The following is a 13778-nucleotide window of genomic DNA, read 5'->3' as shown; positions in this document are numbered from 1 at the left end:
ATCTAATCCCTAACTCTAGTCCCAGATATCCCAACCTGTCTTTCCCTCTCACTTCATTTCACAGCCTGGTCAAAGGAGCTTTTGTGTTCAGGGTGTAGTGAATGAATTCAGCCTTTGGTGATAACTGCGTCTTAGCCATGGCTTTCAACCAAGATCCTGCTTTTCGATTCCCCTTTGATATACCGGTCACAGTTCCACTTCCTATTTGGTTTTCTAAGAGAAGTGTCTAAATAGTCGAATCAATGGCGGCCATTGTTTGGTGGGATAATAAGCTGAAGACGCTTTAAGGTGGACGTTCGTTCTGCCTGGAAATGAGCAAAACGAAACCATTCGTCTGATAGACTCTAAATAACGTAGCAATCAATAGATTTTTAACGTGTTCTACGACGTAACGTCTCGTCTCTTGCGATGGACATGCAAATGAAATTCACTCCTTTTTTGAGATGGCTTGCTGTCTGAGTTGATGCTGGTCAAGATGTCTTTGTGTGACAAAATGATGGTCTTCCTACACGGACGGCGCTGCTGTTTGTTGCACGCCGGTGTGAATGTGACGCTCCGCCGTTTGAGAGAGGATGTCCACACCCATGATTTATCACCATTGTCACCGAGCGTGGCGGCAGAGGGAGCTTTCCCTCCACATCGCCACACGTCTATTTTTACCTTCTTATTACTTACCAGAGACGACGTGATTTGGAGACGAGATGGAAGATTGAGGAGCACGAAAAGAAGGGAGAGGCATGAAATAAATGACACTGGATGGTTTTATTCATACCGTTCCTTATTGTAAAAAAAATTTGTGGAAATCTGCTGAATTTGGGCCAATATATGTTAAAAATCAATGCAAAAACAGACCGAGGATTATTTAAAAGGAAAACCTTCTTTGTCGTTGCCACACTACTCAATTTTCAGCAACCATTTAAGGGACCGCGTGAATCTCACAGGCTGCGTGCCAAATCAAACACACGTTCACACACAGGCTCACAGTTCCCCCCCAAACATACGTCAGGATCTCAAAAGGTGTTACCAACGTACCTCACACTCTCTCCCCCTGTGTGAAAGAACATCGGCTTCTCGGTTTTATTTTCTTTGTTTAGTGTAGAGCGGAAACTCCTTCTTTTTTGAGGTTACTTGCAGATCTGCTTCTTTGTTCATTGCTTTTTCTGTACCAGCAATATAAACATTGTTCTCCATAATTTTGCATCCATTTCTAGGTGCAGTGTTCAGCATTGGTCATGTTTTATCTTATTTGTAACGTGAAAATTTATATTTTTTTCGTCCAATAATTTTGTTGTTGTTGGACGCTTCGGAAAATGGGTTTTAAGAACTAAAATATATGAAGTTATAACAGCAAAGTGCTTTTTTCTCAAGCGGTCTTACTTGTTTGGTCATTAATTATTAAGAATTGAGGCCTACACCATGAAAATGAGAAACAAAATATTTCAGAAACCAAGATTTGAGAAGATGACAGAATTTACATTCTGACATTCCTCTAGGATTTTCTTTTTGGGATTTAAACAGCAAACGCAGGCAACTTAACTAAAATAGCAAGCTCTGTATGTATTCCCTAGAGAAATCCATATTCCATCATCAATACTGCGATTAATGAAGGTCATAAGCACAAATATTGCAAAGTTCCTTGCAAATATTTTCAGATAAGCAGCACAAAATCTGTGGTTTTGATTAAAAACCGTTGTGAAGTCCTGAAGGGACTGATCAACATGAAAATGTTTATTTAGTTTTAAAAAGGTACAGATACAGAGGCAGCTATTTATTACATATATATTAGCAGTTTATCAATGCATTTTGACTCAAGCAGCCCATTGAGAACATTAATGATTTTGATGTTACCCAAAATGAGTTTGACACCCCTGTCCTAACAGCTTTGCTCTCTCTCGCTGTCTTGCAGCCTGATCGAACATCAGGCATGTCTTTAAGGATTTTTCAGGTTCTTAAGAAGTGATACAGTTGCTAATGTCAATTTTAGGCCATGACATTCTTTTCTTTATTCTTTTTAAAGATGCATTTTCTTCTTCCTGTGTGACGTAGTTGTTCTAACAAATGGCCATCAATACTCCGTTGCACTGTTTCACAATTGTATTATTTCTGAATGAAGTCCCCTAACTTCTTTCTCGTCTCTGATTTGGCGTCTAGGTACTACTCGCTCCCCACGTGAAGGAGAAGTTCCTGGTGTGGATTACAACTTCCTCTCCGTAGAGGACTTCCTAGTGTTGGAGAAGAGTGGAACCCTCCTGGAAATTGGAACATATGAAGGTGAGCTGCAACACCACAGTTTCCTTTACAGGACATCCTGTTGCTAACCTGTTAGGCTTGAGCTTAATGTTGGTTGAATTTGTAGAGTCTAAATGCAACTAACCAGATAGTGACTTCATAAACCCAAGTCTCATTTACAGTTTCCTCATCTGTGTCATTAAGAGAGAAAGGAAGCTACTGCGACATGATTCACTGTGAAATGATGCACTTGATTATTAGTGAGTTAGGCAATATTCCAGCTTGGCTTGTGAAACTGAATTCAGCTTTCTAAAAAAAATGTGGGTTATTACTCTTAGTTTATTGGGGGTATAGATTTTTTTCACACAGGGCCTTATTTTTTTTTCTTCTGTTAAATAAATCATAATTTTGTAGCCTTGGTTCACATGTTGCCCATGTGTGTCGGTTCTCACTGAGTCACTGGGCACTCCGGCTTCCTCCCACAGTTCTAAAACATAACTCTTAAGCTAATTGGTCTTGCTAAGTTGCCTTTAAGTATGAATGGATTTGTGTGCGTGTGTGTGTGCATATTATTTGTCCTGTGTGTCTCTGTGTAAACGAGTTTCAGCAGAATTTCATCTTTCCTTACAAATTCCTGCTTTACATGAGTTCAAAAATAAACTTGACCACAATTTTGATGTCGAATAACAATTTTATTTTGAAGAAATGTTTGCTATCATTTTGACATCTTTCTCCTTTTTAAATCAGCCAATACAACCAATCTGAATCAAAAAATATTTCTGAACAATCTTTGTATTTGAATATCCGATGGCGTTAGGCCATTTCAACCCGGCCTAATGCTTCTGACCCAGATGCGCACTTGCTTCTAACGCTACTTTTCTGCGACTTTAATCTGCAACCTCTCCATCTTGTCATTCTCCTTCTTTGTTCCCCCAGGCAACTATTATGGGACGCCGAAGCCACCGGTGCAGCCTCCCAGCGGGAAAGTGATCAGCAGCAGTAGCGGTGGTGATGCCCCACTGTCAGACGGGCTCAGCGGTAGCCTGCCGGGCTCGCAGAACTCAACTCCCCGACGAGCCAAGTCCTACAATGACATGCGAAATGCTGGAATAGGGCTTGCAGATCAGCAACTAGAGGACGACGAGGACCTCCCTGACATGAACAGCAGCTTTACAGGTAACGTGCAGACGAGCAGCGGCGCCGATGTACGAAGCTGGTTTGAACGGGTGAAGACCGGGACGTCAGCGGAAGCAACAGGGAGTTTGTAGGTGTTGCTTTTCTCGGTGAAGTGAGCTCATTCATGTGGTGGAAGATGTGTTCGGTTGGTTACACAAGGTATTCCAAAGTTTCTAAAAAAGTTACGGTCTCGAGCCTGCTGAATGGTTTAAAGCGCTTAATAGTCTCTCTTTTTATGGAGTGTAGAATAACGCCTTGCTGCCTCTCCCCCACTTATTGCTGAACTCTGCAGGTCAGCACCATGAAAGAACTCCATTACTTGTTTCCTTCACTTACAAGAAATACCATTTTGACTATTTGGAAATGTTTCAGATTGCAAAAAAGCACTGTGTTATGATGTAGAAACCAAAGAAATTGTGTCTCATCACTTTTAAAAGGGCAGCATTATGTGTTTTTCCAGGTTCGTAGTGTCGTTTTATATCACAATCAAGTAACTATTACTGTCAGTTTTTATAAAAACACTGTATATGTTAAACATGACTTAAAAGAAATTTAACTTTGAAATTTAGCGACCTGAAAATGGGCCTCTGTCTCTTTAAGAAGGTCCTTCTCTTTCCAACAATTTTCCTTCACCACAGCATTCCTGAAACGAGATGTTAACTATCTTTTAGTACTAGTAGCCATTATTTGTAGAGGCCTGAACACAAATGCAGACTTGTAAATATCCACAGAAAAATAATCATTGACCCAATTGAGGACAGTTTCTTTTTTCTTTTTTTTTAGCTCACCAGCAAATTTATCAATAGTAAATATAGATATTATTCAAATTTATCTAAATCAGCTCAGGAATTGTAAAATGCTGCATTTACATGTGATAACCTTTATGTGAAACGTTTTACTACTAATAATGAGTGTAAGCAGAAGAGTCTGCGTCCTCCAGGTCAGAGCTTTGGGACGGTGGTCAGATGGTTTTAATACCAAGAACGCCGTGTGTTTCTGATGACACCCACAACGTGTGCTGCCCAGAATCCTGATGCTGTTCTGCAGTGAAGCTACAGGGGAAAACAAAAAACAAAAACAGAGGGGTCTCAGTACATCCACAGCAAGAACACTGATAAAGTTATTGGTTAAAGCCAACTGGTGTCTTTTTTAAAAAATCTTGTGCAGCTCAGAGAGATACAAACTGCAACTCACGCAAAATTGGATCTGAAAATCGGTGTTAAAACCTGTGTTTTATGGCTGCAATGTGGCATAAAGATCAGCATTGTTCTATTGTAGTGAGCTACGGTGTTTCCCAGGTAGACTGCTGCTAGATGATGTGAATGAACAACAACGGACGGGGCTGCACATGCTGCATATCTTCCTCACATTGTGAGCGTGGCAGTAGTAAGACAGCAGAGGAATATCTGAAATCCAGTAACTGTTGGCTATTTTTCTAATGGTGCGTTCACACCAAACGCGTTATGCACGTCACAAACACGCCCAGTGCTTCGAGTTTGACACGTGTGCATTTTGAATGCAGACACTTGATGGTGCGTTCACATCAACCGTGTTTTGAGCGTCAGGTGCATCTAGTTTACATTCAAAGTCTATATGGAGGCACGTCGAGGGTGCGTCAGATACGTCGAAATCGCTCTAGCCATTGTTTTCCGTTGCCGGCCTATTTGCCGGACGCGTTGGACAAACTTGACGCTTCAAATCTCGCCACGCTAGACGCTCAAAAATGTGCCTCCACATACACTTTGAATGTAAACCACACGCGTGGAACGTGTTTGGTGTGAATGCACCATAAGTCTCCAATTGGTCATTTCTTCATTTTGTTTTGGATTGAAAACTAATAACTTTACCAAAGAACCTATGATGTTATTGTCCTTAAAATAAACTGAGTCAGTGTGAGGGTTGCTAGACAACACAGCACATTCAAAATACAGTCAAAGTTTTGGTTTTAATCTACCACATAGTAGTACAGGTGGTAGATTGCAAGGAACTGCAGCTCATGCTTGTTTTTGTCAGGCTAAACTGACACCTTTAACAAACAGACCTGCATGTACTGACCAACACAGCACAACACCCGGACAACGCCTCCTGTGTCGTTGGCAATATAAGCTTGGGTTTCAACCCTACTTTTTAGGCACTCGTTGCCTTTGGGACAAAGAGGTAGAACAGGAGAGCTCACGGGTTAAGTGGGAGGGGACCTGAAGTGAGGTGAAGGTAGCTGGAAATAACAGAGAATGAGGGAGTGACCTGGAAAGGGGGTGGAGGAGGATTGGGCAGGACGACAAGGAAGAGACTGCTGCTTTGTGAAGAGGGAAATTAGGAAAGTGGAGAACGGATCGTTCTTTGGTATTTGAATGGGTCGCTGGAATGCCACAGCTAATTCCTTGGTAAGTTTCAGGCTTTGTTTCTTATTTTTTTAAATGTATTTATTTCTTGGCGGTACATGAGCACGTAGAAATGTTAAATAGTGCCATCTTGCTGTGAGTTCCAGAAAGTGTGCAATTATGCAGCCTCTGCAATTAAGAAAGCAATTACGTCATAAAAATTGTAAGGTTTAATACATAAAACCGTCATGTTGACAGCTGTGCTGCTGGTTAAAAACCTGTTTTTGGGATTATTTGTAATACCCTCTAGGATGCTGACTCAGCACTCCTTCGGTTTTTTGTTTGTTTTTTCCCAAAAGGTCAGACCAAAAGTTAGTTGTGAGCCTTTTTGTGATTGTGGGAGCTGTAATGGCTGCTGGTCAAGTGTGAGTGTGAAAATGAGATAACAGGAAGCTAAGTGCTAACAATTCAAAGGCTGTGACTCTAGGTGTGAACTGCCCCCTCAGCTGCCTGACGTAAATCTCTTCAAAGCTTCAGGATGGGCAGTCAGATTTATTGGACGCCGGAGGTTTGTGACGTGTCGAGAGTATACAGATTCTTTGTGTGAAATCTGAAATAATCTAGGATTCAATGTCTAACTGAAATTATTACCTACTTATACGGCTGAAATGATTAATGGTAATTGATACGTTATTGAAATAATCTTCAACTAATTTGGTAATCGCTTTATCATTAACTGGAGTATACAGACTTAAAAAGGCCATTTGGAGGAAAATACTACATATATTTTAATTTTGCATTCAAGATTAAACACCTTAGTCTGTAACTATGTTTTAGCCAAAACTTCTCAAGTGGTTTAGTTTTAGCTCCATCCTCTTCAGATTCACTAAAGGAATCCTGTTATTTCATTTTAGGCAGTGCAATTTTTATTTTCGTATTTAAAAAAGAGACTGAATTATTTGTTTATTTGCGACTTTTAACATATTTTTTATATTGTATGGAAAGGCTAAAGTGGCCAAATGAAAAATCAGTCAAATGTGCATTTTTTTTATCCAAATAATCAACAGAATAATCAATAGATTGTTTGTTTACTAAAATAATTGTCATAGTTGTACTTATTTTGTGCTGTCTACCAGTAAAATTGCACTATGTAATGCAACTGGTGTCCTGCAGTTGTTTGTTCAATAACCAGTTTTTCTTGGTTTTTTTGGGGGGTTTTTAAGAGCAGAATTTTACCTGTGGTACTTTTTGAAAATTTTGCATCCACCTTTTATAGAAATATGCCCACTCAATCTGACTAACGTGAACTTTTGTATTTGCTCTTTGATCTGACAGCTGATTTAAGTTTAGAAAAGTAAAGAAATCAGACAAAAACATTATGTAGGAACCCCAGATAAAGCATACAGTTATTTTTGCTTTAAAGGTCAAATCCTTGTTGCGACTTGTTTTTCGTCGCTTCACGCTGGACCTGGCCGCGGCCGCGGCCGCGGCCCTCTTCAGAAGTTCACGTAATCACGTCTGCAAAAGCTCTCGTTAGCTGATTGTTTTTGATTTTCCGCATTTTCGTGAGTTTACTGGTCGCTTTTGTCCTAGAAGGTGCTGCTGGTTTGATGAGTGGCTGAGCTGCATTTGTCTCTGCTTCCCACAGGAGAATCCAGTGAATTGGACGAAATTCCTCACTCAGCGCGCCCCTACGTCCCTCGCCACAGCGACCAGTCCTACGCTGGGACAACCCCCTCACCATCGGCCACCACGGAGAGCACACAGCAGACAAACCTTCACCTGAGCCATCCTCCCCCGGAGGACCCGCTGGGACCTCTGCCTGACAACTGGGAGATGGCCTACACAGAGACCGGAGAGGTCTACTTTATAGAGTGAGAAACAAAGACGTCCCATTCATTTGAAAATATGCTGTTGAGTGCGTCTGTCTGGCTCGGTGAAATGGTTGACTCTTGCATTGCTAAAATATTTATATATTCAGCTCTTTGTTTTTGTAAAAGATGTTATTCAATGCATCGCTGTCCAGGCCTGAGCCAATTTTAAAGAAGTGCAAAAACGGAGAATGACAATAAAATGCTCGGCGCATTCTCTTCTAAAATGGTAACACAAAAGTGTTCATACCCCTTGAATATTTTTAAAAATATTTTAACATGTTAAAACCACAAACCTCAATATATTTTACTAAACATATGCTGGACAAAGAAAAGTAGAGCACAATGTTTAAGAGGAAGAATGAATCAAAACATTCTTCCACTTTTTAAACGGCTGAACGTGTGGCACGTACTTGTGTCATCTTACCTCTTTCTGCCTACTCTTCTTTGCAAAATGGCCTAAGATCTCTCAGATCTGAATAAAAACATCTGACCAGAAATGTTCTTGCCAAAGACTCTTATCCTGATTTACATCTGGCATTTAACTGTGCCACTCTCGCACTTTTTGATCCAAATATGTCATAGTAGCTCAGGCTACCTTGTTAGGGTTGTTCTCCTGCTGGAAGATTAATATAAGAAGATGAAGCTAGTCTTTGGTACAAGTCAATACCAAGTATGGATACTTTTGGAAAGCACTGCAGAATGTAGTCTTGTATTGCTTTTCCAAGCTGCACGTCTTATGTGAATCTAAATCCTAATCAGTCAGTGGTAATTGACTTTTTAACTTGTCATTGGCATGCCAATAAACTTTTGTCTTGTGTTTTGTTCAGCCACAACACAAAGACCACCTCTTGGCTAGACCCTCGGTGCCTGGACAAACCTCAGAAGCCCCTGGAAGAATGTGAAGATGATGGTATGTGATCTATGGAAGTGTTCTTAATTTTTCACTACCATTATCTAATTCAGTGCCGGATTCATTGGAAGAAACAACTTAATGACAAAAGACACATTTCACATCATGGTTCATTTCTATGTCATAGATGTGTAATCCACATAGGCTGTTTTCACAGTAACCTTTAGGTGTCAGTGTTGGGCAACAGAAATGAACAGTGCTGCTCTGTTTGCTTTTTTTTTTTTTCCAGCTTTCTCAGGAAAACGAGCCTTAGTTACTTAAGATAATTCATGCTTCAGGAGTTAGTTCTCTGAAATCTGTTTAGCATGTTTTTATAAGAAATAAAATGTACAGTTTTCAGTCGCATGTACAAGATCAAATTTTAGTCACTGCCTTTATGACAATATTGCCTCAGACAACACATAGATCCGGTCACATGGCAGAAACCCAGCGTGCTGTGTTTTGTAAACAATGGTCATCACATGACGTTGATGGACTGGCTTTGTTTACCTCTTGCCACCAAGTGGCCAGATGTTGCTACTGCGTCCACCTAACACCAAACGTCCCTCTCTCTCTCATCCCCATTCTGTGTCTTCAACAATCCATCGTTCTGAGTAGAAGGGGTCCATACAGAAGAGCTGGACGATCTAGGTAAGAAGTAATGCCTGACCTCTTTTATAACTCTTGTTTTGTTTTTGAAGATTTAATTGTTTTTGTTTTTTTTTATTTTCACCAATGCACTCCTTGGGTTTTCATAGGTCAGAGTAATGTCATCTTGCTTGAGAATCGTTTTTGCAGCTTTTGTTTATTTAGATTTTGAATTCAGGTCAACTCCACAACGGAATATAAGAGTCAGACTAATAGTTAAAAAAAAAAAAAAAATTAAAGTCATGATATTAAAAGTATGCAGTCGTAGCAATGTGAGAATAAAGTCTTAATATAACCAAAATGAAGTCTTAATATTTGGAGAATGAAGTAGTAATTTTATGAGACCTCCAACACAAAAAATAACAAAAAATAATTTTTTCAGACGACGTGGTAAAATTGCGTCTTTATTCTGCTAATACTTTGACAAAATTCTTGTAATTAAACAGAAATTCTTGCATTCTGGTACAACTCACAGAAGGATGACTGAAATTAAAGCCACTTCTGGGAAATATTTTCTGTCATTTGTAAAGAAAAATGATTAAAATCGTAAATTGGAGATTTTATTTTCTAACCTTTAATGTCCAACCCTACTTGAGTCTTCTGGTGAGATTAAAAGATGTTTATCAGTAAAATTGATCGTCCACATCTACTTAATCGTGCAGTACGTCCGGCAGCTTATTCGTGGTGACTTGACTGTAGGCGGGAAGTGACTACGGCTTTAATCATCCAGAAATGAGACATCGTTCTTACAGAGACTTGACATTTATCCAGCGTAGCCCCTCGTATGTGACTCTGACGTTCAGCAAACACAGTCTGCATGTGGCCTTTTACACAGTTCTCAACCTGCAGACAGACGGACGGACATCAAATCGCCAAACACTCCCACCTCAGCAGGCCATCGCTTCCTGCAAATTGCAGATCCAGAATAGATTCTTCTAATGATGCTTGTTTTGTTTTTTTTGTTTTTAATGGCTCTCTGCATGAGCCAGATGGCAGCAACAGGCCCATCAGCTTTCTAAAATAAAACAAACCTAAATATCAGTCATGACAATCAGTCCACTTGTTTAGAAAAAATGCTTCCTGGATTAGATACTAACTAGTTATGACTGATGCATTTTCCCTGTCTGATTAATGGCTACCTTGTTTAAAACATTAGCGCCAGCTTTTCCACCATGTGGTAATTGAATTTTATTAATAGGTGATATGTGGAATGTGATTAATTGTTCTACATATGGAACCTTGGAGAACACATCATGCCCCCTAACGCTGCAGTTTTCAATCTGAGAGAGTTTATTTTTCTTTTTCTTTTTAACCTCCCTTACAATCCTGTTTACCATACGTCATTGCTAGATTATCTTTGCTCATTATTCTGCCTTGTTCATCAGAGTTGTAGTTGTTTTACATGGTTTAATTCTTGATTAATGAACGTTTCAGTGAGGAGACGTTTCCTGACTTAGAAAGATAAACTCATGCTTGAGTTGTATGTTTTTCCTCTTTGATTTAAACCGGTTGGAAATACAAAGTCATGGATAGTGCTTTGAATGTTCCTAGAAATAGTCTTCAGTCTTCTAAATTTAAAGGAAAAGATTAATAAAAAAAAAATTAAAGGGTTTGTTTGTAGTTCTCATTTTACTCTTTAGGCTTTTCCGACGCCATATCTTTTAGTCCTGTCCTCTGAATCCTTAACCTTTCACACCAATTAATTTGGTCGTTTTAGTTGTTAGGTGGACAACTAAGGTGGAATTGATGTAAATCTTATTTCTGCAATTAAAATTTTTTTTTGTGCCACATTTCTCACCAGAGCTCCTTATAAAGCAGTGTAAATGTGAATAATTTTACTGATGTGACATGAGAAATACAGTTTTCTTTATATCTGACTTGAAACACAAATCAGATTATCAACAGTTTTTAGAATGACATTAGGCAAAAATAATAAACCCAGAAACAACAAAACTGGTATGAATGCAATAGAACACAGCTAAAAAAAAAAAAAAATGTTTGCACATGCATAATACGCCCACAAGGGCCGAGTTCTTCTCTGTGCCACATTTCTCACTCAAGAGGCCTCAATCAACGTAGCGTATCAGGAGAATGAGATGCAAACAGTTGGAGATGTAATTCACCGAGCTCTGTTCTCCCCCTCGCTTCGGAAAGCAGGATGTGGGAAGAGGGACAGAGGGTGAGAGGAAAAACACAGCCTAATGAGTGACACGTTTTTTTTTTCTCTTCTCTCTCTGCCTCTCTCTCATTTGTGTTTCCACACACGCAGATGTATCCCATCCCTGTCAGAAGCTAGCAGCACCAGGCATTGTCTACTCTGCAGTCTCGCACATCGCCACCACAAACACACACACACACACACGCATAGTCATACACAGGTGCAGCTTCTGGAGTAAAACTAGTGCAGTGTGAAATCAAGTGGGTGATTAGAATTTAGTGCGAGGTGAGGCGGGACCGCAATCCATTTAACGTTCCAGTTCAAAACATTTGAATAAAATAATTCACAGCCACCACAGCTTCGCACTTGGAGCAGAAGCAGCAGTAGCAGCAGCAGCTCTCTCTCTGTCTCTGTGTGTCTCTCTCTCTTTCTCTCTCCCTCTCTCTCTCTCTCTCTCTGTCTCTCTGTCTGTCTCTCTCTCTTTCTCTCTCTCTGTCTGTCTTTCTTTCTCTCTCTCTCTGTAACCTTGAATTCCTTGAGCTTTCTGCATCAGCTGCATGTGGAGAACAGTGAATAATGAGCTAATGTTTATGCATGCTAGATTACCAACTCTAATTGCTGATTGTACAAAGAACTAGGATACAAATGCTGTCCCGTGTGTCATCTAGAGACATTTTAGACATCAATGTATTTTTATAATGTTGCAAATTTCTATAAATTTTAAAGTCTTATTTGAACAGCACAAAGCGGTGCATAAGAGGAAGGAAAATTAATCGTTTTTCTCAAGATTCCATCTGGCCACCTTTGCCCTTGATGACACTGAATAAAACCCAGTTAAGCTGATGAATTATTGTTAACTTGAGGGAAGAATTGTAGTTTTTAAGCTTTTTCACAAATCGGTGTGTGAAAGGTGTGGCATGCAACCTTAACTAAGATGTATAAATACCAAAATTGAAAGAGCTAAATGCAGGAGGAAACCTGTTAGATGTCACCTAAGATTTGAGACTGTGTTGGAGACATGCCCTTCAGCAGAACAATGATCCTAAAACGTATAGAAAGACCTAAAATATAATAATTTAGATCAAACAGAATGGCCCAGTCAAAGTCGAAGCCTATTTCCAAATTAGAATCTACGGTGAGACTTGAAAATTTATGCCCGTATTGGCAACCAATTGGGCTGGACTGACGGTATTTTAGAAGCCTGGGTAAATATTCCAGTCTCAATGGCTACATTCTCACAGCAGTCTGATCGGCCCAGTCTCAATCTCCCCCCCCCCAAACAAAAAAGACATCTGTGCCACTTCCATTCGTGGTGCTAATTTGGATAGGTATTTGATAGTTTTAAAAGCCTTATATTTGATCAAATATTCACGTCATCGACGTGAGACTATGCATCGAAACAAACTTCTCTACAGAAGTTGGTCAATACTCCACAAAAACCCGCTGCTGTTAGTTGAGCTTTCTTTTTTACCAGCTTCTTTCATTGTTTGATCTTGTGACGATACTGTTGGCTCCCGTCGCTAAATAAATGTTATAATTGATGGCGTTCATCATCACTTCAGTAAACAGTTCGCTCCTGTTTGACTTCTTTGTTCTTCTTCAGAGAATGTAGGTCGCCTTGGGGTCATAAGGCATTCACACAGAAGTCCGATTGTGGTTGCTTTTAATCAGTAGTATTAATGACTATGCAAAAAAAGCAAAAGTATTTCACCAAAAAATGCGACTTAAAGACCTGCTGTGCGAACATGGTCCAAGTGTACAACTCTAGCTGAAACAAACTCCAAAAGACTTAAAGCTGTAAAAGCAGTGAGAGTTTGTGCTTGCAGCATGTTGAAATGTGAAAGTTCAAGGGATATAAATTCTTTAGCGAGTCGCTGTAATTCTTCTGTTAATGGCCTCACTCCCCTGCTGCAGTAGAGGGCCTCCAAATTGAACAGCCAGACAGTGGTTAAGAGTTAGACGGTTGTTTGTAATTAATGCCCACTTGCAAAGAGGAGCAAGTGTCACAAGTCAGAGTTATCGAACAATCTGTTTTTGGAGCCATTTAGAAGCCTCTGGAATTAGCTTTTGTGGGTGGATGGCTGACAATGATGAGTGCAGCTGTGATCGGGGCTGTAAGAGATAAATATTGTACTCATCGCAAAGAGACTGAATTACTGAAGCATAATTCATGCCGGACAATGACATGCCACAGACGCAATCCCATTCATGTTTATATTATGCTAAAGGTTCATGCTGCTGTTCTGAAGCAGTATGGACGCATCTGAAGTGATTTCTGATGCTGGAGATTCGGTTTCCGACCTGGAGGAGATGGATCTTTTGGTCCCGCTTCCAGTTTGGTGTGTTTGGATTCAAGAGAACGCGACAAACTATAATGTGGTAAAGATGAATTCAAAAGTGTTATAGTCGCACTGTCCTGCAGCTACAGAGAGGAAGGAGATGTCAGATAAAATGCATGGAATGTAGCCGAGAAGCCCTACAGT

The 13778-nt window shown here is 40.0% G+C and overlaps 1 protein-coding gene across 11 annotated transcripts in view; it reads left to right on the top strand.

Moving 5' to 3' along the window:
- The window catches only part of magi1b (membrane associated guanylate kinase, WW and PDZ domain containing 1b), a 143852-nt gene that overhangs the window by 76395 nt on the left and 53679 nt on the right, over positions 1-13778 (top strand). For 10 of the 11 annotated variants that reach the window (XM_008409550.3, XM_008409552.3, XM_008409554.3 and 7 more), the window contains exons 3-7: positions 2152-2271; positions 3166-3405; positions 7375-7600; positions 8428-8510; positions 9108-9140. In XM_008409550.3, the coding sequence (XP_008407772.2) occupies positions 2152-2271; positions 3166-3405; positions 7375-7600; positions 8428-8510; positions 9108-9140 (702 nt within the window). The remainder of the gene's footprint in view (positions 1-2151; positions 2272-3165; positions 3406-7374; positions 7601-8427; positions 8511-9107; positions 9141-13778) is intronic. The other variant, XM_081607359.1, reaches the window with a different exon arrangement.

The sequence above is a fragment of the Poecilia reticulata genome, chromosome 5, assembly GCF_904066995.2.
Source record: "Poecilia reticulata chromosome 5, P_reticulata-male-v2, whole genome shotgun sequence".
Lineage (NCBI taxonomy): Eukaryota > Metazoa > Chordata > Actinopteri > Cyprinodontiformes > Poeciliidae > Poecilia > Poecilia reticulata.
The sequence above is the reverse complement of the archived record's forward strand: the minus strand, read 5'-3'. Positions and strand labels throughout refer to the sequence as shown.